Source organism: Gallus gallus, chromosome 1 (assembly GCF_016699485.2).
Source record: "Gallus gallus isolate bGalGal1 chromosome 1, bGalGal1.mat.broiler.GRCg7b, whole genome shotgun sequence".
Classification (NCBI taxonomy): domain Eukaryota; kingdom Metazoa; phylum Chordata; class Aves; order Galliformes; family Phasianidae; genus Gallus; species Gallus gallus.
Window position 1 is genome coordinate 158,992,942 of NC_052532.1, and position 26,834 is coordinate 159,019,775.

The 26,834-nt window shown below is 39.7% G+C and overlaps 1 protein-coding gene and 1 long non-coding RNA gene across 9 annotated transcripts in view; one reads left to right on the forward strand and one right to left on the reverse strand.

Moving 5' to 3' along the window:
* Positions 1 to 6,194: 6,194 nt before the first annotated feature.
* On the reverse strand, positions 6,195 to 21,444 carry LOC121109217. 2 transcript variants are annotated; one of them, XR_005850199.2, is made up of 4 exons: positions 17,574 to 21,126; positions 16,492 to 16,546; positions 8,020 to 8,086; positions 6,195 to 6,413 (listed from the first exon to the last, which is right to left on the reverse strand). It is a non-coding gene; the product is annotated as an uncharacterized LOC121109217 (long non-coding RNA). The 2 variants fall into 2 exon arrangements; XR_006932262.1 differs by adding an exon at positions 21,286 to 21,444 and having other exon boundaries at positions 6,265 to 6,413; positions 16,492 to 20,958.
* Positions 21,445 to 21,656: 212 nt separating this feature from the next.
* PCDH9 (protocadherin 9) overlaps positions 21,657 to 26,834 on the forward strand; it is a 706,189-nt gene continuing 701,011 nt past the window's right edge. For 6 of the 7 annotated variants that reach the window (XM_040671942.2, XM_416995.7, XM_004934725.5 and 3 more), the window contains exons 1-2: positions 21,657 to 22,297; positions 23,513 to 26,682. In XM_040671942.2, the coding sequence (XP_040527876.1) occupies positions 23,647 to 26,682 (3,036 nt within the window). In that variant the 5' untranslated portion in view covers positions 21,657 to 22,297; positions 23,513 to 23,646. The remainder of the gene's footprint in view (positions 22,298 to 23,512; positions 26,683 to 26,834) is intronic. The other variant, XM_046904743.1, reaches the window with a different exon arrangement.

A 26,834-nucleotide genomic window follows, 5' to 3' on the forward strand; every position in this document is an offset into this window, starting at 1 on the left:
AAAAATTTCCTGTATATTTTGGCTGTGAGGGGGTTAGATTTCTTTCTTAGAAAAGGTTCTTTAAAGGTTTCTTAAAAGGTTCTTTATTTTTTTTCTTCTGATACACAGATTTTTTTAAAAATCCAGTAAAGTTATACACAGAAGGAATTTGAAGATGCCTTTACATAGAGCTATTCTGAGTTGATCTCACAGGATCAGCAGTCATATTAAAAAGCTGTTTAGGGAAATGAATGACAAGGTACAATACCACCAAAGTAGATTATCAAAGCATATAAACAGCCCTTTGATAGCTATCAAGCATTGGACAGCAACGGAAAGGCAGTGGAACTAAACACAATAAAAAATAAGTAGTAGTCAGCCACAGTCATGTTGGGAAATTTTAGTCTAAGAAGTACTGTACATGTTGTGTTATCTGCAGGAGAATGCAATTAACTCTTTAGAGTTCTGTTATTATTGTCCCTGTGAAAAAGATTTGTGAGAGGAATACAGGATATAGGCAACTCCCAGAACTATCTGGACAATACCCAAGAGTTGTTAAACTATGGAAGAAATAGGGGAAATAAAAGAGGTAGCTGGTATTCTCTATCTCTGTGCCTGTACAAGGACATCTAGAAATCTGGTTTCACTTAATACATGATTAAGTCTTATTCCTTTAGAATAAATGCTATAATAAAATCCACTATAGGAAATAATCCTTGTCCTTTTATTTTGCACCCTCATTTGGGCTAAGTGTCCCTTTGTTAGGCTTGCTTTTTCTATATTCTTTCCATCTATTTTTGTTCCACATGCCAGCCTATATACATGAATAAAATCCACATTATGTATGCAAAGGCTAGTGCAGTTGTAGTGGAGAACTTGCCACTAAATAACACCATTTAGCTAATTAAGTTAAACTGCTAATAAAGCTAATGATAGAAACAATAGTTTTGGCAACAAAAGCTGAGAATCGTGGAGGTGAATGTGACTGCTGCTTGGATCATATTCACCTTTTAATGTGCCATTCTGATGTTCAGACAGCGTGCACTGTTTGGTGGGGGGGGGGGGGGGAAGTGTTTCAGAGCTGGATAGATCAGTAATAACAGCAGAATCAGGGGATAAAAAAGACTGTTTAAGATTCTGGGTGTCTCTCATGCCAAACTCTGAGTCCTCTGGAGAGTTCAGAAGCTCACAGCCGGCGTCTTCTGGAAACGTGTCACCTTCGGTTGCTATTGATCTGTAGCTTCCAACTGTTGTGCTGGAGATTCAGTTCACCAGCAACAAAGTATTGTCAGCACCAAGGATGTTGCATAACAGTTAACGGTGCTTTTTGATGACTGAAGTAAAGAAAGAAGCATTTTTGAATAAGGTCAGAAATTACTGAATGATAATATGTTTTTCTGTTGCCTGTTAAAGTTTCACCATAGTGCAGTTGGCAGAGTGAGAGACTTCTCCAAAACACTGAGAAACAATCATATATGCTATCTTTTGGTGTTTGTGTGTGTATACAATTAATCTGAAATAACTGTAACATTACAAAAGTAAAAATCTGTGCAAAAAAGGGATTAATATTATGAAGACTGGGATGCACACAAGTTGCCGAAGTGCACTTTAGTAGTATGCTCCTTCTTGAATGTCAGGTCTCAAAGCTTACATACAAGAAAGTATTATTTTTGCTGTACTTGGTGGAAGGTAAAACTATAGATCACAGTATGGAGTCCAATTGAGACAGCTGAGCAGTGCTACCTTAAGGCAATTCACAACAATTTGCTTACAATTTCAGAAGCTGTGCCTGTCATCAACAGGTGCTCTTTATAGTCTTTGAGATTATGGCAAAGATATATTCAGACCATCGGTAGTAGAAACTTCTTGAGACCACTGTCTATCATACCTAAGAAGAAGAAATCCTTCATTCTTGTTTCCTTGAGGAACCCCTTAAAAATCCCCACATCTTCAAGGTAAGAGTGGTAAAGAAGGAAGTGAAAAAAAAAAAAAATGTTGATGTCAGGAGGGAAGGCACCATTACTGCATTTGTATAGTAAATTGATGCATAGTTGATGCCCTTATAATTGCATCGCAATACATTATTGTGTCTAGTTCAGGGCTCCTCAGTTCAAGAAAGAGAAGAAACTTCTGGACAGAATCCAGTGGAAGGCCACAAAGATGATCAAGGGCCTGGATCATCTCCCTTATGAAGAAAGGCTGAGAGATCTGGGACTGTTCAGCATGGAGAAGAGAAAACTGAGAGGGAATCTTATCAACACTTAGAAATATCTAATGGGTGAGTGTCAAGTGGAGACTCAAGAGTCACCAGGCTCTTTTTGGTAGTGTCCGGTGAAAGGACAGAGGGCAATGGACATGAAATAGAACACAGGAAGTTCCATGTGAACATAACAAAAAAATATCTTTACTTTGAGGGTGACAGCAATGGAACAAGCTGCCCAGAGAGATTATAATCTCTTTCTCTGGAGATATTCAAAACCTGCCTGGATGCTTTCCTGTGCAAATAGCTCTGGGGAACCTGCTTTAGCAGGGGACACAGACTCGATGATCTCCAGAGATCCCTTACAACCCCTATGATTCCATGATTCTGCAATATCACCCATCCATGGTGGACTTTTCAGAAGGCTGTATCCCACAGTCCTGATTCTGTCTGAGTTTCTGCATTTATTACCCATGTGTTGTCCTTCCACGTTAAAAAAAAAAAAAAAAAAAAAAAAAAAAAAAGGAGTAATATTAGTGTAGTAATTCTCTCATTGGTTAGACTTAACTTCAGATAGAGAAGAGTTACTGAAAATAGTGTTTTTCTTTCCTATCTGCCTCAATTTCGTGATCAGCAACTGATTTCCTTTTGCTTTTACAATGTTTCCACTTATTTGCATTTCTGCTTTCCAACAAAAATGACTGGACAAAATTTATGATAAACTTAGGCCATTAGTATAAAACTAGTAAAGATTATTTTGACTTAAGAGTGTGCATTTACAGGAAAATGGAATGGGTAGAAGATTCTTAAAAGCTAAGGCCCAGCCTTCAGTATATGCTGCATATTTACAGCAATGAGGGAAACACTGAGATATTTAGAAAACCTGAAAAGTTCTGCAGCTGCTGTGGAGGCAATGTCTTTTAAAAAAGATGTGCCCTTCAGACTGCTTTCAGTGTCCTATCGTGTCTTTTTCCATCTTCTGCCTTATAACATTTTCTATGCCTTGTAAACTGATAGGAATTCATTCCTCAATGGTCATACACAGGGGTTAATAAGCTTCCAGCATCAGCTGACTTTACTCTCAAGAAGAAATACTCTACCCTCCATCCAGTTCAGAAATGTTACCTTCATATCCCCTTCCCTATTTTGAGAAATCGTACTGACAGTAAGTCATCTTCCACCTCAGTTCTTTCGGATACATGCAGTATCCATGCAGGCCATGCAGGCGGCTTCTTTTGAAAATTGCTGGTCAGCATGATAGGGCACTGAGTCAGATAGAGCCATTACATAGATGAGTCTACCTTTTTTTTCCTTCTGTTAAGACCACAAAATAAGGCTTTGAGTGTTAAAAATAATTACTCATTAGAACACAGAGCAGAACAAGGTAGCTATTACAATAAACATAAGGTTTGTGGAACAGCTTTAAACATTTGAAAAACAAATCTCTCTAAAATCTAATGTGTCTGTCCTTCCTTCTGACCTTGCTCTCAGTCCAGCAGCTTTCACTGTGGATTGCAGCAAACTCTCTCTGGCTCTCAGAAAGTCTCCTTTCTGTCACCTCCGTGTCTGTGCGCTCTGCTTTCTTGCTGCTTCACACTCCAGCTGTAGGCTCCCTGCCTGCTCCACCCTGCACTTGCCAAAGGTTTTCCGGCAAAGCTTTTAAGCTTGTTCTCAGAAAACACAATCTCCCTCTCCCTTTAGAGGGTGCAAAATACAGGACAAAACAAAGAAGCAGCTTTTGACCTTGCTGTCCAGCACAGCCTTTCACCAAACCATGCTGTGCACAGAAACTGCGAACAAACAAATAAATCAGGCTGTTTATCATGTCAGAGTGACAGGGTGGTGAACGGCAGGAAAGGCTGAAGGAATGTAAGAGATTATTGGAAGACAAGCAGCTAGTCGTATGTGTATTTCTCCCACATTTCTGACTTTGTAAAATGTCATTCACTTATGTCACAAGGAAGCAGACAACTTGCTCTTCTTTCAGAAGAACAGACTGGGACGATACAGAGGATTATTATTACTCAGAAGGATTCCTTCTAAGGTGATAAAAGAACATAGTTATCTATACTGGAACAAACAGCAAGGTGTCTCTGCCTTGTAATATTAGAGGCAAAATATGACACTTCCTGTGACTTAAATTCCATTTTGTAATCCTTTGAAGACGTGCACAAATTCTACTATAAAATAAATAGAGCTTTTCACACAGAGTTGAGAATGTTAGAGGTTAAACATATTCTTTACCTCATGCCTCATCAGTGCCCTGCCACCTCTATGTATTTCATACATATGCAAGTTTACACTGTAAAATGCGCTCAGCAAGAGTTTGCTGTTGAAATGCTATGCATTTTATCTGATAAAATACTGAGATAAAATGAAATTATGAAAAGCAGTGAAATAAACCTTGGGCAGTTTGTGGTGTTGCGCTAGGAGATGGACCTCACAGGAAACTATGAAATCTGTAGCTTAAGCCATGGCACCACTCAACCTATGCAGAAAACTAATATGTACGATGCCTAAGTTTCAGTGAGCATATTCACATGATAAGGCTTTTTATCACTTGAATGTACCGCATAAGAAGGGAAAGGATAAAAAGTACACTGTCACCAATTTGAACAGAGGTCTGTAGCAGTCTGCTGGAAAGGAAGAAGCCAGTAAATGGGAGAAAGGAAGACATCCAAATGGGTTCGGCTTTCTGCAGAGAACAACTGGAAAAATCAAGACAACAGCTATAGATTTTTTCATAATGATATTTTCAATTGTAATCGTGAAAAGTTTTGACACAATAGTTAATTTAAATTTTGAGATGTCCCCAATTTACTTTCATATTTTCTTGCTCCTAGCAATTACATAAATTAATTATTGCCCCTAGCAATTAAATATGTTGAGTTTTTTCACCTTTTTCTTTTTTTCTAGTTCTTCTTTTTCTTAGACAGCCATGGAAGGCCCAAAAGAAATATTAATGCATATAACTTCCCCCTCTTTCACTCTTCCAAGACTAATTTTTTAAAAATATTTCTGAATTTTTCTTTTCACCATTCTGAAGCTTCCATAGGTACAAAGTTACAAACAACAGAATAAAAATATTTTAAACAAACACTATCAACAACAAATGGTACTATCACTCAATGTATTGAACCAAATAAGAAAAAAAAAAAAGTGGAAAAAAAACCCAACAATGAACAACTCCTTCCAAATCAACTATTTTAAAAAAATACATGTATTTTTTGCATGTATCTTCTTTTCTTGTTTGATTTCACAGAAAACCTGTAATATATCACTCATAAACATTTTGGCTCTGGGCAAATGTTTCTCTATTTTTCAATAAACACTTAACATGTAAATATTTGTGGCAAAGACCATTCCCCTGGAGTAATACAAGAGGCACTGCTAAGCAACATTTTATGAGTTTGCTTTGTTTTTGTTCTCAGAGTTCTTATTGTCATTTCCTTTCCTTTCTGTCTTTATGAACGCAGAAGAAAGTACCACTAAGGGCCTCCTTCTGCAAGTAATGGGCATGTAGCTATAAAAAGACTTCAGATTTCAGGTAGCCCATGCAGATCATCATAATATTTGTTAAATAACTTTGAGTCTGAAGCAGAAGCAGAATTCCATCTAGAAACCACGTACACAAGTCCAGACTATTTACATTCCAGGTTACCACTTACAGGCCCATAATTCCTAATCTCAGGGATAATCTGTAAAGCTGAAAACTACACTTGTCTGTATTTCTTCATGAAAGAAAACATTAATTGCAGGAAGCAATGATTATAAAAGTTCATTATTTCTATCACAAACGGTGAGGCTGAAAACAGGGAAATCATGAGCAAAGTCCAAACTCTGTACACATCAGAGTACACAACAGAGTACATATCAGAAAAAGATTAATTTTTCTAAATGCTTTCCCCTCCTCTGTAGTTTCAGCTCTTTGTAAAAGAAATCTGAGCACATACAGTAGATGGGTGCCCTAAAATTACCACACCAAACAACAGAAACGCACACACGAATGTTCTATAAGCTTGTGGTTTTTTTAATATGAAAACAAACAAACAAAAACCAAACAACAACAACAAAAAACCCACCAAATCAAATCCGTGGCATTTTCCTCAACAAATAACATAAATTATTTAATTTAAAAAGTATAGGGTACTTTTCAAGCTGTAATTTCAGAATATGAAGCTTATCAGCTCCTCAAATTATAACACATCTTCCTGCCTTGCTCTTCCATTGAGACCTGCATTTGGGATAGATGCCAATGTTACGTATGATACAGCAGCAGTTTCAAATTGGTTTACAACTGACCATCAGCAGTCAGAAATGATAACATTCCAGATGTTATGACAAAGTGCGTCTCTACAGACAAGGAAATCTTATATTGGTATGAAACCTGCAGCTCCGAGGCAACCTTGACATAAATTTTCAGCAAACATATTCCTGCCATTACTGGCTGTGCTATCCTATCAATTCAGTGTGATTATCTAGTCCAATACCAGGAATCCACATTTAATAGATGGTTCCAGCAGCAATCCTCTGACACAATCAGCTAAAGCTTGTTCTCTCTGTCTTCTTTACCCTCATCTTTAATGCTGCCTGCAAGAGTTTTCCAGTTCCATAAACTGGTGTGTAAGGGCAGGCATTTGCTTCATAAACTCCTGCTGTTTCTCAGCTGTTTGTCAGTGCAATGGAGGATTTTCAATACAGCATGTAATTAACTGTTACTGAGGAACTACAAACAGGAGCAAGAAGTGTTGTTGAAGTGTAACAGAGAAAAGTGTGATTCGTCAGGGTTCTTCCTTCCTACAGTTTTTAAATTGTACCATGTCTCTTCCACAAATGAGCTCATGAAAGACTACAGTGTTTTTCCTAGTGATCTCTGCTTATGGAAATGGAAATGCATGGCTGACCTCCAGAAAAATAACCCCTTCTACACTACATATAGCAAGGCAATACTGCAGATGTTTACAGGACATTTCAGCATGTGATTCCTGGATAATTCAAGGACGTTTCCTATGCATTCTGACACAAATATTTGTTTGTTATGAGTTAACAAAATTCATTTTGGGCAAAAGTTAGATTTTGGGAAGTGTTTGCATCAAAGCTTTTACTCTGAGGTTTTAGAGTCAGGGCTTCTGTATTTGTTTGGTCTTTTGCATTGAGTACAGAAACCATTTTTGCAAGCAATGAACTGGTGGAGATAGTCTCAGATATCCTAGCAGTGTCTTTAGCACAGAAAACACACCATAAGTCAAGTCCTAAGCCACTGACAACGTGACAACAGCAAAACTTCACTGAAGTACTGACAAGTGTCTGCACATACTAAGTGTCAATATTGTTATTGAACTAGCAACTAGACTTGAAAATATGATTATATAATCACTAATCACAAATTGTGGTTTTAATTACACCAAACCTGAATAGATGCTGCTTTCTCTCTTCTTGTTTCCCAGTTCAAATCCTCTTTTCTTGCTGCTATCTTTGTTTCAGCCTCATTCTTGGTGTTCTGACTACAGCCCTCTTTTCCCAATATACACCCACAGCTACCTCGTGCTTCCTAAATAAACGTCTATCTCTCTCTACAGCTATGTTGCACAAAGCATTACTTTGCTACAGAAGTAGGCTATTGCAAGTGATCACTGTTTGATGCTCCCATGGACCATTTCCATTTCCCCAGCTCTCTTATGACTGGAAGCCCAGCTGTTTGCTTTTTTCACTTCTTTCATTAGAGTTCACACTTTCCCTCCAGATACCCTACTAGAGCAACTGTCTTCCTACACCAAAACCCTCTGGAGATGTAGAAACATTAGTGATCATGTTAGAAGTACTAATGTGCAGAAACTTACCCAGTATTGAGTTTGCTGTCTCTTGAGTTCAGCACAAAGAACAGTCAGTCTCACAGTGCTCCTCAGTCTGAAAATAAAAGAGAGTGGATGAATTAAGAAAAGTTCTGTACAACTGTGGGAATGCATTTGTTTCTTCCTTATAAACACATTTACCACACTTACCAGGCAAACATCCAAATCCAAAGAGTTCTGCTGACAAAGCACCTGTTCCTGTGGGGCTGTGGTTACTGCTTCTTTGCTAAGAAGCCCCATAGGATTTGCTTTTCTCCCACTCTCTCTGTCTTTGTCTCTTATAACTAGATATATAATCTGTCCCTTCCTTACCTAAGAAAGCAAAGTCTCTTGATTTTATGAATGTGTTTGAAATAAACATGCTACTATTATTTTTTTTATTTTAATTGCTGCTACTACTCTGAGATTTGTGCTCACCAGCCCCAAACGAGACCATCAACCTTGTCACCAAAGTTTAGGGGGGGGTCCTCAGTTCTGATAGTGTACAGTTTAAATAAATAGAATCATAGAATCGTAGAATCGCTCAGGTTGGAAAATACCTCAAAGATCATTGAGTCCGACCATAACCTAAACATATTACCCTAACTCTAACAATCCTCCGCTAAATCATGTCCCTGAGCACTACACCCAAACAGTTTTTAAACACGTTCAGGGATGGTGACTCAACCACCTCCCTGGGGAGCCTATTCCAGTGCTTAACAATCCTTTCTGTAAAGAAGTGTTCCCTGATATGCAACCTAAACTTACCCTGGTGCAACTTGAGGCCATTTCCCCTCATCCTATCACCTTTCCCCAGTGAGAAGAGACCAAGCCCATTCTCGCTGTAAGTACCTTTCAGATACTGGAAGAGAGCAATAAGGTCTCCCCTCAGCCTCCTATTCCCCAGACTAAACAGCCCCTGTTCCCTCAGCCTCTCCTCATAGGGCATATTCTCCAAGCCCTACACAAGCCTTGTTGCCCCTTCTTTGGACCTGCTCCAGCACCTCAGTGGCCTTTCTGTACTGAGGTGCCCAAAACTGAACATAGTACTCAAGGTGAGGCTTCACCAGTGCCGAGTACAAGGGCAGGATGACTTCCCTAGTCCTGCTCACCACACCATTCCTGATACAAGCCAGGATGCCATTGGCCTTCTTGGCCACCTGGGCACACTGCTGGCTCATATTCAGCTGACTGTCCGTCAGGACACCAAGGTCCCTTTCCATCAGGCAGTTTTCCAGCCACTTCTCCCCAAGCCTGTAGGGTTGCCTGGGGTTGCTGTGACCAAAATGCAGGACCCAACACTTGGCCCCATTGAAACTAATGCAATTAACCTTGGCCCATTGATCCAGTCTATCCAGGTCCCTCTGTAGTGCCTTTTGCCCCTCAGGCAGATCAACACTCCCTCCCAGCTTGGTGTCATCTGCAAACTTACTGAGGGTGCACTCGATCCCCATCATCAAGATCACCGATAAAAATGTTAAATAGAAGCAGCCCTGGTACTGAGCCCTGGGGGACACTGCTTGTGAGTGGCCGCCAACTGGATTTAACTCCACTGACCACAAATCTTTGGGCCCGGCCATACAGCCAAGTGTTTCACTCAGCGGAGCATATGCCCATCCAAACTGTGGGCAGCCAGCTTCTCCACAAGACTGCTGTGGGGTACAGTGTCAAAGAATAAATAGGACAACTAAAAGGTAAAAAGAAGTGTTGTTTAAACACTTCATTGGTAAGTGTAAATAAGTCACTGAAATAGAAAAAGCATCATTTGACTGGCATCCTCTTTCCCTTAGCTTTATTCTTGAAGCTGCTTGCAACTTTTCTTGCCAGGCAGTAATGCACTGGATGCAGTATTGTTTTTAATTACCTCAGTCACCATTCTAATACTATCCCTATTCCCATAACATGTATTAATGTAAAAGTAAGCTTACTGTTGAATGCAAGTGATGTCAACATTCATAATGGATGGTTACTATAATTTTAACAGATAAATAAAGGAAAACTTCTTTTTAGCCAGCATTATCTTGTGAAAGTCTTTATCTGCAGATAGTTAACTTGCCAGCTTTGCTGTAACTTTGTTATAATTAAATTTCTGTATCATGTAACTGTCTTGTTTGATTTTATTTCATATTGCAGTTTTTAATTCTTTTAATTAACATTATAACCTCATTAACCAATGGTATGTTTTTAATGCAGCTCATTTGTAAACCAGATATTAAGTTACATCCTAATGGACCCATTGCACTCAAGTTCTCTACAAATTGCACTCTTGCCTGACCCATGACTGAAATTAAACACAGCCTTAGATATTTGAATTCTTGCAAAATAACATGAAACTACGAGGAACAGGAGTGGGATGACACATGACATTTTGAAGTCCTTCTTGTCAAAGCAGGTAGGGAGTTGTAAGATGTGAAGCTTTTTCTGGCCTACATTAAAAACAACAACAATAACAACAGCTTCAGTTAAGGCAAGTAATAACACTTTTTGTAGCAATTTGTTACCTATACTTAGAGCTCTTAAAAAAAAAAAAAAAAAAAAAAAAAAAAAGCCTCATGAGGAACCTGTACAATCCATCATCTATTGATGGAAGGAGGGTTTGTTAATTGTTACCACTCACTGGATCTAAGGCTGGTAACAAAAAACGCCTTGTAATGACGAATTGTCAGTATAAGAAGGTAGTCCTAACATGATTCTCTTTAAAGTCCTTTTAAAAATACTGCTTTGTAGCACATATCCCCTACTCTTGTTTGATGAGAATGCATCACTTAGGAACTAACAGGCACTGCAAGCTAATGAAAATCTGAGACAGCAAAGTTAATCGTTCCAAGAGAAATGAATGCTAGTAAGCAGGCAATAATATCACTGCTTTTTCCAAACAAAAATATATTTGATAATGGCATATGCTATTGCATATTTGCAACATTTGGCAATAAAACTTTAAAGGGTTAAATTTTAACAATTCCTATTTGCTGGGTTCAGCTGGGTTTTTGAAATATTATTTATAAATTACTTGGTATAATTTAGGTTATGTTACAGTAAGCACAAACAACTTAAGGTGGTTATCTAAATATTCACAGGTCACAACAACATGCAAATGATTCCCTTCTTTTCCTTATGTCAATTTTACATAATATTTTGTCACTTAATTGAACTAAACCAGAGATTCACAACAATAATTTATGTTAGTTTAATTTCTTTAAATGTTTGCAATTAAATTAACAACCTTAGGGCAGCCAAGCATTTTGTTGTGACAGTGTATTAGGCTTTCTGGTGTCCCAAAAGCAGGGTTTATTCATTAATACTTTTTTATTGTTGTTGTTGTTTTAAACGACAATTACTATGGTAACTATTTATCTTCACGTTTTCACTTTGCTTGTCAAAATCTTTGTGGGAGAGATATTGTAGATGACATGCAGTACTTAAAAATATCCTCTAGATGACACTGTTTACTGCATTTAGAAAATACGCAGGCGTTTATGAGAAATAGCTGCAAATTGAACCAATTACATTTGACAACCATTGTTTGAGCCTAAGCCTGTTCTCTTGACGTCAGTGGACAAGACTTCAGCAGTTTCAGTGAAAATAAGAAGAGATCCTATTTTTATCTGTAAAACTAAACAACAGTTTTATATTTTGAACAGAAAAGACTGCAGTTTAAAATACAATTAAAATAGTTTTCATTGCATTCTGAGGTATAAAATGTACTACAGGAATGCTTTCTAATTGCTGAAACCCCTTCACACACACACACACACACTTAGTTATTCTGGATGACTTTGTTTAAAAATGACACTGTATAAATATTAATCCTTTTTTTCCAACTATTCTTTGTTCTGCAATCTACATTCAATGTAGCACAGTAAATTTGAGTTCATTAGATCACTTACTGCTATTTAGATGTAAATGTCTTTGAGGAGAATTAATTACTCTCTAATTCTGTTTTTTTTTTTTTTAAGTCAAGATAATGAAGACATTTTCTGACATTCCACTGATTGGAAAAAATAAAATAAAAAAAATATATATTAAAAAAAATCCAAAAAACTAGAAACTCCCCTTGTGCGTCTGTACGAAACAGTTCATAGTAGATAAAACTTGGAAAGTGCCTGATCTTAAGTTAGTACATTAGGTTAGAATGCATTCCAGGGTGATTTAGTGGCTGAAACGTCTAAGCTCAAGATGCTTCTCCCCTACACAGGTGTCTTGGTTGCCCCTAGAACCAATGGGAAGAGTTAAACATTTCAGAGTGGTCTCCTTTAAAAATAAATTACAGACTACTCTTAAAGCCAGATGGAGAAGAAGGAGAAGAAAGTGATTTACTGACAATCACATGTAGAGCATGTAGTGGTATGTCATGGAGCAATGTTTAGAACACCTTTTCAATTTGCACCAAGACGTTGTTAAAGAATGTGAGAGACCTGTACATTAACTGAAAACAATTGTTGGTAGGCATGCTTTTCAGTTACCTGTTACAGACATCATAGAAGTGATCAATGAACTACCAAGAAAATGTGAACCACAACCTGGAAATCCCTGACAGTTTTCTAAGGAAGGAAGAAAGATGAGAGGTTTTTTTCCTCTGTCTTACATGAATCAAGCACACACCACTCTCCAACAACAGAGAATTAGTGGAGGGTTATGTTTACTGACATTCCTCAAGATTTTCTTCAATGAGTGGTTTATGTACAGGACATAAACAGCTCATGTAATAAAGAATCCAGAGAGAAGAAGAAGAAAAAAAAATCTTATTTGTAAATTCTGATAGGGCTTAAGATATGTACTAGTTAGACAGGCCATGACTAAGAGGCTTTTGAGCAGCCACAAAAGTAGAAGGCCAGTTTCTCAAAAATTTTACCAACATCAGTTGAAACAAGCTGTTGAGAAACTTCCTCCACTGTTTGATGAGATCAGGCTTACAGGACTACATTCTGAGGTAGATGCTTCTATCTTAACTTTAGGCAATCAAGATAACTTTAGATGAAGCTTTGGGGTTTGACTGTGTGTTTTTTTTTGTTTTGTTTTGTTGCGTTCTGTTTTGTACTTTGTTTTAACTACATAACTTCTCAGTGGTCTTCCAGATTTAGGTAAGATCTACTTCTCGCTAGGATGAGCAAATTCAGTGTAAATGAGAAAAATGAATTTGTGGCATGATACTTTATATCAGAGCTGCCTTAAGCTACATGGGATCACAGATAATCATCTGTAATGTTAGGGAAGATTTCTGAAGATCAGCCTCATGTCCTCAGGACCTTAGTTTTCAGCATTACTTCATCTTAATACAGATAAGACATGCACATTCTGCTCTTGAGATGATTTCCAGGTGTTTGGAGGCCCATATACAGGCAAAGAACATTGGAGATTTTTTTTTAGGAAACCTGAAACACATCTTCTGAAAGAGAGACAAAGAAGTTCAGCTTCTCTAGTCTGATCAGAAACCTACCTCCATCTAATCAAAAACAAAAAGAGAAAGAGAGATTATTCGTCAGTCACAGATTGTTGCTTGAAAACAATGCTGAGCTTTGGCAAAAGCTTTGGCTTTTCCTTTTTGACGTTTTACATTAAATGCTTCCAAGAGACCGAAGAGACTAATTGAGGAATACCTGGGTGGTTGTTCAACAGAAGAAGCAGAGGACATCAACTGATAACAATACACACAACATCAGACCAACTGGATAACAAACACTTTTACCAATGGAATGGAGCATTTCATTCATGTTCAAAGACTTAGATTCAAGGCCTAATCCTTCCTGGGGAAGTGAACTGAAGTCCTGCAACTCCTTTGGTTCCCTCACAGTGGCACAGGTATGTGTACAGTGAAAAAAATATCTGTTTCTACAACTGGCAAAGACAGGCTCTTCATTCACTTAAATGTAATCATGTTAATAATATTTCTTTCCATAGTTCAAAATAGTAATTCTGTCAATAGTGAACAAAATGTTATTGTACTGAATACAACCACTTACCCTCAATAAAGTCCTCTGGCATTCGTTTTATAAGAGAAAAAATTACCCTCAGTAAGATTCCCTACCTTTCTAAGAGAAGAATCAGGTGAACAGTAATGTAAGTTAAGCAATAGCTGAACTTATTCCTTGAAATAACGTGTTCATCCAGGTGTGTATGAAATTTACTAAATTGCACAGCTGGAAAAAAAAAGAAGGGCTTGGTAATAATTACTCCTCACTAGTGTGGCAATAGTACAGGCAGGGTGGATCTTCTCAATTACAGATATGAGATAAACACTTTTTTTTATTTTTCCTGCACAATCATGTACTTTTTTCTAGCATCGTATATTTCATTAGGGTTTTTACTCCAACAAAATATATAGGTTTATTTTTTGTTATATACATGCACCGTCTTCGGTGACAAATAGTCACATAAATATATGCTATACAGAAAAAGAATGTTTAAATAGGAATCTGAGTAAACTTGAGTTACTGATTTGCAAAATATCCTATCTTGGAAACAAGTATCCTCTCCTCATCACAGGACTGAGGTTTTCAGGCATGAATATAAACTAGTCAGGCAAAAGACCTTCAGTCTATCCAAGATTTAGAAAGATAAGGGGGAAAGACAGAGATATGAAAAGGAATCTAAACATTGATCCCTGTAAATACATCTGAAAATAACAACTTTCTGGCATATGTTAGATCAAGCTTTGCCAGGAAAAAACATACAAACAAACAAACAAACAAAAAATAATGACAATCCCAAGCAACTCATAATACTGTTTTTTGGGGGGGATTTTTTTTTTTTTTTTCTAATTCTCAGGTTCTTCCCCAGGAGGGTGCATTTTTGCTTGCTCTGCCAGTAGCTGGGCAGAGTAAGATCCGTTAGGCTTTGTTCAGGACCACTGTGGCACCTTCCTACCTTTGCTAGGACTGAAAGCAATCTAATCTACCTGTCTAGACAAGGCTTTTCTCTGGTCTGATCCTCCTCTTTGGTGTTGCTTGTGACATCCAGAAATTTGACAAGGAAAGCAATTATTGATCAGTCTGAGGTGTGTTTTGCTGTGATAATTGCCTAAGCATTGCTGTGTGATGCCCCTATAGATAGCTGCTTACTTATTTCCTGAGGCATGTTGTCCTTAGAGAGACAGAAACATTGATAAGGAAGAGGACAAAATGACTAACTTTGATGGGGTTTGTGTTGAAATACCTGCTGCTTGTCAACATGGGAGGGAGAAGAAGTGATTTATTAGTAGTAAGAAATGAAACACAATGAAACTCTCCCAAACTATTTTCTAACTGTGACCACTCACTAAGTTCCCATCAGGAGAAAGTAGTATCCCGTTATCTTTATATTTTTACTTTCTGTATTGTAACTTGCCACATACCTGATAAAACATAATTTACTTGAAGGCTTTCAGAAACTTCTACTACTATGAAACCTGACCAAGAAAATAACTGAATGCAACAATGAATACAGAGAAGACAAATTGTGGATTTAAGGTGAATTTCAGTCTCTTAGATTTGTTTTCTCTTGTCCAAAATCTGAGTATTTTTAGCACATTGAAGAGTATGGAAATAAACAGGAAGATATACAGTGATGCCTAACCTATTCCGTGAAAGTATGTCAAGCACAGACCCATAATTTCCCCTGTTTTAATGAGAGTAATTTCACTGGGATTAATCCTTTCATTCAGGCTCAGCACTGCATGGGCACTCTGTTCAATTCTGGCTTCCACATCAAGAGAAGCTCTGAGAGGAATTAGCCTCCAGAAGGCCAAAACTACATCAAAGTACTTCCCCAGAACATGGTGGCACATACAGAGAGAGGGCAGTGCTGCCAAAAGGAGGAAGAAACACACCTTCTCTTTCATGGGTCTCAAGCCCTGAAGAACAAACATTCTTTGAGAATCACAGCAATGCCACTGGGACACAGAAAGGATGCAGTTCAGAATCTGCCCTCTTCCCTTCCATGTGTACATGGAAAAAAAAAATGGGCATAGTCTGCAGCTGTTGCAGTATTTCCACCAGTGGAACACAACACAAGAGACAAAACCTCAACATCATAGATTTCTTGTTTTAACAGTAATGTTAAGAGAAGCAGAACTGTCAGAATCAAGAATATATCATAACACTACAGCACTTTTAACAGAAATATATAATATGTCTGCCTGTCCATCTGAAATCTAAAGAATGAAGCTGTGACTGTGTCACACAAGTATTTCCCCAGAGGAGACGGAGATTCATCAAGCTTCACTACCTTAGTCACCTTGTGCAAATGGCATGACCAAAAAACAGATGATGTTTAGGTTCAAATTTAGATGCAAAGATGCCAATCCCAGTAAGGCAAGATAGCATGAGTAGATATATTGATTTAAATTGAACATATTCTATTTGCAGTTGATACAAGCAAAGAACAGGTCAGAAGTTGAAAGCGGAAATACAAAGCAAATGCTCGAAGGAGGTCTCTTTCTACATTTTGGGTCTCATACTGATCCTTTCCGTGTTGCATCAGCATTACTCCATCAGTCAGACTTACCCTTTTGGTGGAAATGAAAACAATTTAGTAAAGCTTTCTTCAGCCACTGTTTTGTCTGAAAAAAAAAAAAAAAACATTAAACTCCTTTTCTTTTCCTGCCTTTTTCCTTCCCCATTTCCAAATAATAAAACATCAATAAGACATCAGGTTATTTGCAGGTCTTAGAATACTTTCACCTTACACAAAAGCACACGCTGGTTTGAATCAGCTTCTGTATTCTGATTCATCAGCTACTTTCATCGTAAAAAATAATATGAGAGAAACAAATAAGACATTTTTTTTCTTTATGTGCCACATGCAATTACATCTTGTTTAAGTGGCCCAATAATTGCATTTTAAATGGTACTTGTTTATTATTCTCTTTTTGCCATTTCCAAATTGATTTTTATTGTTTCACTAAATAGTTACTAAAGCTTTGTGAGAAGGAAAAAAAAATCAACACACTTTCAAGCAAACAATTCAACTCTGTATGTTAATCTGTACCTTTAAATAAGCAGCAATAATTAATGGGAGTTCGGCACCTTGCTGTATTGTACAGTGACAGGGATTAAACACTGGCACTGCAAAATGCCAGTTTTCTGCTTGTGCGTTTGTAGACCCTTCAGAGCCATAAAATGACATTTGCAATCTTTGTCAGTCTAAAAAAAAATGGCAAATTCAGTTAAAGTTAGTTCTGCCATTCAAATGGAATAAAGGTCGTCACCTGCCCCTTTTGTGATTTGATTATCCAGGAACCAAGTTTATTTTCCACAAGGATGGTCCATTAAAAGGCCCCAATTCTGCAACTATTTCCATCATCTCCGAAGCTCAAGTACTTTCAACTATTCATTATTAACTGACTTTGCTATTGTTGTTTAAGAGTACACATTATACAGTCATAAATTGTTTGCTTAAGTGGTTTTCTTTTCCTAGAGCACTAACAATCATTCTGCAAAACAATTAAAACACATTTTTAAATGATAGAAATGAGTACATTAAATAAGTATCATGCACATTCAATTAACTGGCATTCTGAAAGGCTGTACTTACATATGGTTTACATTACACAAAACATTTTTACTGACTTCATTTGAACTACTCACATAAGTAAGACTCTGTGTTCAATCCCTACGCCCAGGGAGAGGGGGAAACTCTGAAGAAAGCTCCAAAAATGCATTCAGATATATAACATCCGGACAAAAGACATGTGCCAGCAAGAACATGAAGAAAACAGGCTCAATAATCCTCTCTGTATGCTCTTATGAAACTTTGCGGCATACTCCTCTTTGGCATTTATAAAATCCCTAAAGTTTTGGAGGTTAGGAGTAAAAAAGATAAGCATTACTTTTTGGTATAGGTACATCATGTGAGAACTGGATTTCCTGAGGTTACCATGAGACCAGATTGTGCCACAAGCCTGAGTCAAGGACAGAGAAATGTCAGTGCAGTAAAAAGCAAACGCCTGCCCTATGAAGGTGAACTACTTCATGGATTAAATACTGCCCATACATGGGGAAACCTCACATCTTACCTGCCACTCCTCTAGTCTTTCAGCAGATGGTTCAATGAACAACCACATCAAGAGCACTCTGAATGATCTCGGCAGGACTGGCAATTTGGCCTTGAATAATTCCTATTCAAGACGGGACCAAAGCTGTACTTGTGTGTGATTAAAGCAACGTTTAAAAAACACGGCTTCCTGGGATAATAGTAAGGACTGCTAAACAGCTAGCGCGTAACCTGCTATTTGAACACACACACAAAATTGTTTATAATGTATTTTCTCATTATGCTGGACTGAAGGGAACATGCTATAGGTGTGCTGTAGGTCAGGTTCCAGTGTTGCAGTGTGATGGCATGATGCTAAGAGCTCGCTCATTAGAATATGAATCAGCTCTCCACAGAAAGTGGTAGAACTGCAGGAGAGGAAAAAAGCCATTTTGCTTTAATAATAACAGACTGTAAGAGGTAATCCCAGGTACAAAATGATCAAGTGACCAGAGCCAGTTCAGTGAAGAATGATAGCATTTTATGCTCAACACTTCAAGATTAAAGTCTTTAGTTAGCTAAGCATAATGTGAATCAGTTTCATTTATAATGTATTGTGTGAGCCTGTAGCCAGTATGATACAATGTAAGCAATTCCATTTAGTGCAATTTGACTATAGCTAGTACAGAATAATTGGAGTCAGTTTCTAGCATGCTAGAATTCGCGTCAAATATGATATGGAAAAGAATTTGATACATAATAATATGGAGGCAAAGATAACATGCAGTGATGTGGATGAATAGTTAATACGCTGTAATACAAAAGTCATTCTAATAGGTTATGATGTGATTAGGAGACCAGTGTTCTTAAATGCAGACAAAGGCCTAATACATCATGGTAAAGAAAGAAGGCTATTAAGGAACAGTATAAATAACGGTACATAGCTGCCATTTGACCAAACACCACATACCGTAGTTTTCCCAAATGTAAGATCAGCCGAATAAACATTTACTGGAGGATAAAACATGGCTACTCAACTGAGCATGGGAAATGTTGTACAGCAGTTCCTCAAATTTCAGAGGCTGCATAATGCCGTGCTGTGTGATTCTGATTCCTGCTCAAGGACTTGAGCTTCTATTAATTTTCTTCCAATATTATTAGAAGTATTCGTGACAGTTCTAGCCCCCTTGGAGCTCTGAGACACAATTTTACAATCTGCTGTGCAAACACCGTAGTCTGAAGCGCTGCCTTTTCCAAGAGGTTAACAATGCATGATTAGTTAAAGAACTACAGCATTTTAAAGCAAGCACATAAACATTAACATGGCAGAACTTCAAGTAAACACCTCTGGCTTTCTAATGTAGCTTCAGAAAACAGCAGAAACATTGTACTATTCTGATTTGTGACCATTAGTAGCTCGAATCCAACCATGATTAGTTCTCTGAAATTTCACTGTTTTTTCCCTTCCTAACACAGGCTAACCCTGCATACATGAGAAGAGCTCATTTATGAGCATGTGGTAATCAGTTCTGACTACAAGTTAAAGTCATCCTTGAGCAAACAGAAAACTATTCAGCTTAGCAATAAAGTTAAATAATTATTACCAAGCTATGTGATGTGACTACAATGTGACATTGAAATAGCTATGGTGTGATTAGAATAAGAATGTTGCATGTCTGTGATGTTACTAGAATGAGGCTATAAAACGTCTGTGATGCCATACTGCTGTGATATGACTAGTGTCAGAAAAAATGTGTGCATTATTAATGCATACATAAACACGCCATATTTCAGAAGCAGACTGCATTACACAGAAAGCTCGCAGTCCTAATTATCTTCTTTATTAATGGCTGTTCTGCTTTGTATTTTAGAAGACAAAAGGATCACATACTTAATTCATTCACAGAATTCTTTTTTTTTCTAAGTGGTTTGGCAGTGAGGTTGCTCCTTTGTGTCACTTGCTTGACTTTCAATGCTGGGGCTCTAGCCATCCTTCCTGTATTACATAATGAACATTTTTCTTAAACTATTATTAGATTCAGTTCCGTTTGCTACCATTACTTGATGTCATCAAAACCAGGATCAATTTTTTTCTCTCTGTCTGTAACAGGAGTCTTTCAGACACAAATACAAAGCACTGCAAAACTAAGACTGCTTAATCTTTACACATCATGCAACAACAGGATTGCAGTGTTCACATACAGAGTGTATTATCAATCTGTATCACTTCCAAGGGAACGCACCACAGTAATATCACTACGTGCCACACAAAACCAAGCCATGCAAGTTAGTGACCTCTAACAGATATGAGGAGCTTCCACCACTGCCTAGCACTGTGCCGTACATGTGTATGTATATAGGAATCTGAAGGCAGGAGCCTGCATCTGAAAATGTAAAATCTTCTAAAATCTTCGAGGCAGTAACTTGGAGCTCTTGCTGGCCAGTGCTATCAACTGAAACAGCAGACACTTTTTAGCTACAATATCGCACATGGAAGAAGATAAATACCGATGTTATCTTTTCTTTTTGTATGCACATATATTTGAAAGGCTTAACCAGAAACAGCAGCCAGCGTGGCCATGTACATGGGCATACTAAATTGGATAGGTACTGCATGATACGGCTTGCAAGTTCAAGCTGAGAAAAGCTAGCAATAAAAGCAGAGTCAAATGAAGATTCATTCATGCTTCAGAAAATGTTTAAAAATGCACTACATATAACACACTACATATAATGCACTATAATCATCCTCTTGTCACACTTTTGAGGTCAGTCGTATCACAACACATCGGCATTTTATTACACCGTCCTCCAGGCATGTGATGCTGCTTTGTGGCTAGCTGGATAATTTACCTGTGTCATTTACAGGGAAGGAGAAATGATCACTTTTATTATTTATCAGACCACAGAGAAGTGTTTTCCAGCCTCATGTTTAAGCAGACAAAAACACAACCAGCGAAAACAGCTCTCCCCTTCCTTCAGCGAGTATCTCGGCTGACCCTTCGGGAAGGGGAAGGAGAAAGGTGTGCAGGCGTAAATGGGAGCCGAGACGTGGCTGGAGTCTGAGCAGCATGAATTATAGATGAAAAGGCATGTATTAAATATAAAGCCGAACCACGCAGCAGCGGGCCGGGGCAGGCTGCTTGCTGCGGGCGGCGCGCCGGCAGGCCGCGGAGAGTGCGCGGCCACCGTCGCCCCGAGCGCGCTTCTCCGCGCAGCGCGGACGGCGCGCTCGCTGAACTCCCCCACTCCCATCCAATTAAAAAAAAATAATAATAAAAAAAAAAAAGCCATAACATCCCTATTTTCCCCACACTAGCCACAAACCCTATGTCACCGCTTCAATCGGCGGCAGGGCACCCCACACCCGTCAGGGTGGCCCCAGCCTCCTGTCGGGCTCCCGCCCGCCCCCGGAGCGCGGCGACCCGCGGCGAAGTCCGCCTCCCGCCCCCCTCTCCGCGGGGCTCCGCGCCTCCTCGCCCCCTCCCTCCCCGCACCGCCCGCCGGCCGCCCGCCGGCCGCCCCCGCCGCCCGGCCGACCCACGGAGCGACGTGCCCGGCGGCCAATGCCAGAGCCGCGCTCCGGCAGCCACCTCCCCCGCCGGCGCGGGCCAATGCGGTGCGGCGGGAGGGGGGGCTTAGCGCCGCGCACACCCTCCCTCTGGGCTTATTGAGAGTTATATCAAGAATTTCAGTTCAGAGAGAGAGAGAGAGAGAGGGAGAGAGAGAAGGAGAGAGTGTGCGTGAGAGGGAGACGGGGAGGGAGGAGGGAAAGAGCGTCGCTTCCTCCCGTCACTAAAGCAATAATCTATTAGGATTTTTTTTTACATTTTTTTTCTTTTTTTTTTCTTTTTTTTCTTTTTTTTTTTTTTTTTCAATGTGGGCAGCTATCACCCCAGGGGTAAAAAAGGGGAGAGAAGCACCGCCAGACCAACTCTGTCATTTCCAGTAAGAAGTTGCAGACTTGATGTAGCTGTCTCTGCTGTGGTGAGAGAGGGATGGAAATTGTGTGCAGTGCAGAGTGGAAAATAGTCCCCATCTAAAGAAGTGCACCGGATTTTTGCTTGCTGCTTGTTTGCGCTGTTGTGTGCGCGTTAAGCGCCCGAAGGATCGCCGCTTAATAGAAATGAAACGTGGAGAGGATGACTAACGACGGAACTGTGAATTTGTTCCCTGGAGTTGCTAATTTGCCACCCCGAAGCAACACATATCTCAAGGAGGAAGCATTTGGCTGCTGCTGATTTCTCCAAAACTGGTGGTTTACCAGATGCATTGTGCTGTATCTGCTGGAACAGATCATTGCTTAGCTGCAGCAGATCGTCAAAGGTAGACAACCAACGTAAGTGCGAAGTTACCCATACACCGTGATGCATTTCATTTAAAATAATAATAATAATAATAAATCAGAGCCAACATGCAGTGTATTTATCTAGGGAAAGGATCAGTATTTTGGATTCAGTTGGTACTGGTGGCAAACGCTCACCTACTCCCTGTCTCTGCATCCTTACCTGCATCACTCTGCTGGAAGTAATCACGGGCAGCAGCTCCTGTGCTGCTTAATGCAGATAAGGTTAGTGCTGAGGGTGCCCGGTTCCCCTAAACTGCAGGTGCTGGAGCCTTGCACCCGGGTGATTCACAGCTAGCAGAGCATGCAAACACAAGTCCTTCTGTCGCTTTTTTTTTTTTTTTTTTAAACCTGCATTATTAGTCTGCAGTATTTATGTGTGGCAGCTGCTAATAACATCCTAAAGGGAGATCAGTGTCAATGGAGAAAGGCTGAATGGCTGTACCTTTTTTCCCCCCTTCATATTCAGGAAATATATTCACCCCCTCCGTCTGTAAACATACTGGCTGCTCCTAAGTTGCATTCGGAATTTCCAGCCCCCTCGGTTTAGACTGTGTTTTAAAACAAACAAATAAAGTTTAAGGTTATTAAACAGAAGGGGAAGTATCCAACATCTGGAGAGGGCTGAGAGTGTAAGAAAGTGTAAGTCCTGTTATTGTCTCATCCGTTAACAGGGATGTGAAGTCGCTAGTGACGACTGCTGCAGCAGCAGCATGTCCGGGTGGTTATTTCCCAGTACGATCACAGTAGTGGGGGATGCAAGGCACAGGGAGCAGAGAGAAATCTGGTTAGCAAGAGCTGAAAAATACGTATGGAAGCAAACAGCAAATGACATTTGGCAGCTGCCATAGCAGTTAGAATCTAGCAGAAGTACAGGAAGATTTTTACTTGCACCGAATGACTGGGTGGAGGAGGGTAGAGGGGAAACGCACATTACGGATTACATGGTGTGCCAAGAAATTATTCAGAAAGTACGTGTTGAAACTGCAGCTACCCTTAATCGTGCAAGTAGTTATTTCTGTTCTTGCTCTCTGCAAACACAGCCAATGGGATATTAGTGCATTTGTCCAGAGGGATTGCTTGTAAAGGGGAGCAGTAGGAGAGCATACTGCTGCAAGCGTGCCTTGCAAAAACAAGTAGTAGTTGGAAATTGTGGATTTGTCATACCTTAAAAACCAATAATGCTGTTATGTGTGGTTGTGTTGACAGTGCTGTCTCCAAATAAGAAATGAGATGTAATGCATCCTGCAGTCCATGCATGCCTCCTCTTGCAAATCGCGCATCATTTCAGTGTGGAAACCTTTAAGTCCTAAAATCCAGGAAAAGAGAATAAAAACATTATCATGGACCTGAGGGAATTTTACTTGTTGGCCGCTCTGATTGCCTGTTTAAGGCTGGATTCTGCTGTAGCTCAAGAACTTATTTACACTATTAGAGAGGAGCTGCCTGAAAACGTCCCCATAGGAAACATACCAAAGGATCTGAACATTTCTCACATCAATGCTGCCACGGGGACCAGTGCCAGCCTTGTCTACAGACTGGTGTCCAAAGCAGGGGATGCCCCTCTGGTCAAAGTGTCCAGTACCACCGGGGAGATCTTTACAACATCGAACAGAATAGACAGAGAGAAACTCTGCGCTGGCGCTTCCTATGCAGAAGAAAATGAGTGTTTCTTTGAACTTGAAGTGGTGATTCTCCCCAATGACTTTTTTAGGCTGATCAAAATAAAAATAATTGTGAAGGATACTAATGACAATGCACCTATGTTTCCATCCCCTGTCATTAATATTTCCATACCAGAAAACACTCTGATCAACAGTCGCTTTCCGATCCCATCAGCAACAGATCCTGATACAGGTTTCAACGGTGTACAGCACTACGAGTTGCTGAATGGGCAGAGTGTCTTTGGCCTGGATATCGTAGAAACTCCAGAAGGAGAGAAATGGCCTCAACTGATTGTGCAGCAGAACTTGGATAGAGAGCAAAAGGACACCTACGTGATGAAAATCAAAGTGGAGGATGGAGGTACCCCGCAGAAATCCAGCACAGCTATCCTGCAAGTCACAGTAAGTGATGTCAATGATAACAGGCCAGTTTTTAAAGAGAGTCAAGTAGAGGTTCATATACCAGAGAATGCGCCTGTAGGCACTTCTGTAATTCAGCTTCATGCTACAGATGCAGATATAGGAAGCAATGCAGAAATCAGATATATTTTTGGTGCCCAAGTTGCCCCTGCGACCAAAAGATTTTTTGCTTTAAACAACACCACAGGGCTGATCACGGTTCAGAGGTCCTTAGATCGGGAAGAGACTGCTATTCACAAAGTGACAGTGCTGGCTAGTGATGGCAGCTCTACACCAGCTCGGGCAACTGTGACCATCAATGTCACTGATGTAAACGATAACCCTCCGAACATAGACCTCAGGTACATAATAAGTCCCATCAATGGCACAGTGTACTTATCTGAGAAAGATCCTGTCAATACAAAGATTGCCCTAATTACGGTTTCAGATAAGGATACTGATGTGAATGGCAAAGTGATCTGTTTCATTGAGAGAGAGGTCCCCTTCCACCTCAAGGCAGTTTATGACAACCAGTATTTGTTAGAGACCTCTTCCTTGTTGGACTATGAGGGCACCAAAGAATTCAGCTTTAAAATTGTTGCTTCTGATTCTGGCAAGCCCAGTTTGAACCAGACTGCCCTGGTAAGAGTTAAGCTGGAGGATGAAAATGACAACCCTCCGATTTTCAGCCAGCCTGTAATTGAGCTGTCAGTTTCTGAAAACAACCGTCGTGGTCTATACTTAACAACTATTAGTGCCACAGATGAAGACAGTGGGAAAAATGCAGACATTGTTTATCAGCTTGGCCCTAATGCCTCCTTTTTCGATCTGGATCGAAAGACGGGAGTTTTGACAGCCTCCAGAGTTTTTGACAGAGAAGAACAGGAGCGTTTCATTTTCACTGTTACAGCCCGTGACAATGGCACCCCTCCTTTGCAGAGTCAAGCAGCTGTAATTGTTACTGTGTTGGATGAAAATGACAACAGTCCCAAATTTACTCATAATCATTTCCAGTTTTTTGTATCGGAGAACCTACCAAAGTATAGCACTGTGGGGGTGATCACGGTGACTGATGCAGATGCTGGGGAAAACAAAGCGGTGACTCTTTCCATCCTCAATGACAATGACAACTTTGTGCTGGATCCCTTCTCTGGAGTTATAAAGTCCAATGTTTCTTTTGATCGAGAGCAGCAGAGCTCCTACACCTTTGATGTTAAGGCAGTTGATGGAGGACAGCCTCCTCGCTCTTCTACAGCGAAAGTGACCATAAATGTCATGGATGTTAATGATAACAGTCCTGTTGTCATCTACCCACCTTCTAATACTTCTTTTAAGCTGGTGCCACTCTCAGCAATTCCAGGATCAGTGGTAGCAGAAGTGTTTGCAGTAGATATTGACACTGGAATGAACGCTGAACTGAAGTACACAATAGTGAATGGAAATAACAAAGGTTTGTTTCGGATTGATCCAGTGACAGGTAACATCACTCTGGAAGAAAAACCGACTCCTAACGATGTGGGGCTGCATCGCTTAGTTGTCAACATAAGTGATTTGGGTTATCCCAAATCTTTGCATACTCTTGTGCTTGTTTTTTTGTATGTAAATGATACTGCTGGAAATGCCTCTTATATTTATGACTTGATACGCAGGACTATGGAAACGCCTCTGGACCGCAACATAGGAGACAGTAGCCAACCCTACCAAAACGAGGACTATCTCACAATCATGATTGCTATTGTGGCAGGTGCCATGGTTGTCATAGTGGTGATATTTGTCACTGTTCTCGTTCGCTGCCGGCACGCATCCAGATTCAAAGCTGCCCAGAGGAGCAAGCAAGGTGCTGAATGGATGTCTCCCAATCAGGAGAACAAACAAAACAAGAAAAAGAAAAGGAAGAAAAGGAAATCTCCGAAGAGTTCTCTTTTGAACTTTGTGACCATTGAGGAGTCCAAACCTGATGATGCAGTTCACGAACCCATCAACGGGACAATAAGCCTTCCAGCAGAGCTGGAGGAGCAAAGTATAGGAAGATTTGATTGGGGCACAGCACCACCAACAACCTTTAAGCCTAACAGTCCCGATCTTGCCAAGCATTACAAATCTGCCTCTCCGCAGTCTGCTTTTCATCTCAAACCTGACACTCCCGTTTCAGTGAAAAAGCACCATGTGATTCAGGAACTCCCTTTGGACAACACCTTTGTTGGTGGCTGTGACACCCTATCCAAACGCTCTTCCACTAGTTCAGATCACTTCAGTGCCTCAGAGTGCAGTTCCCAAGGAGGCTTCAAGACAAAGGGCCCCTTACACACCAGACAGGTAAACGAGCACTTTTACTGGTCTATAAGTACTGCATACAAGTGCCCGATCAACCAGTATTAAAAGTGCCAGTATATTCTTTTTTGTTTCAGTCTAATTTAGCTTAGTTATATTAAGGGGGGAACAAAAAAAAAAAAAGTAAAAAAAAATAA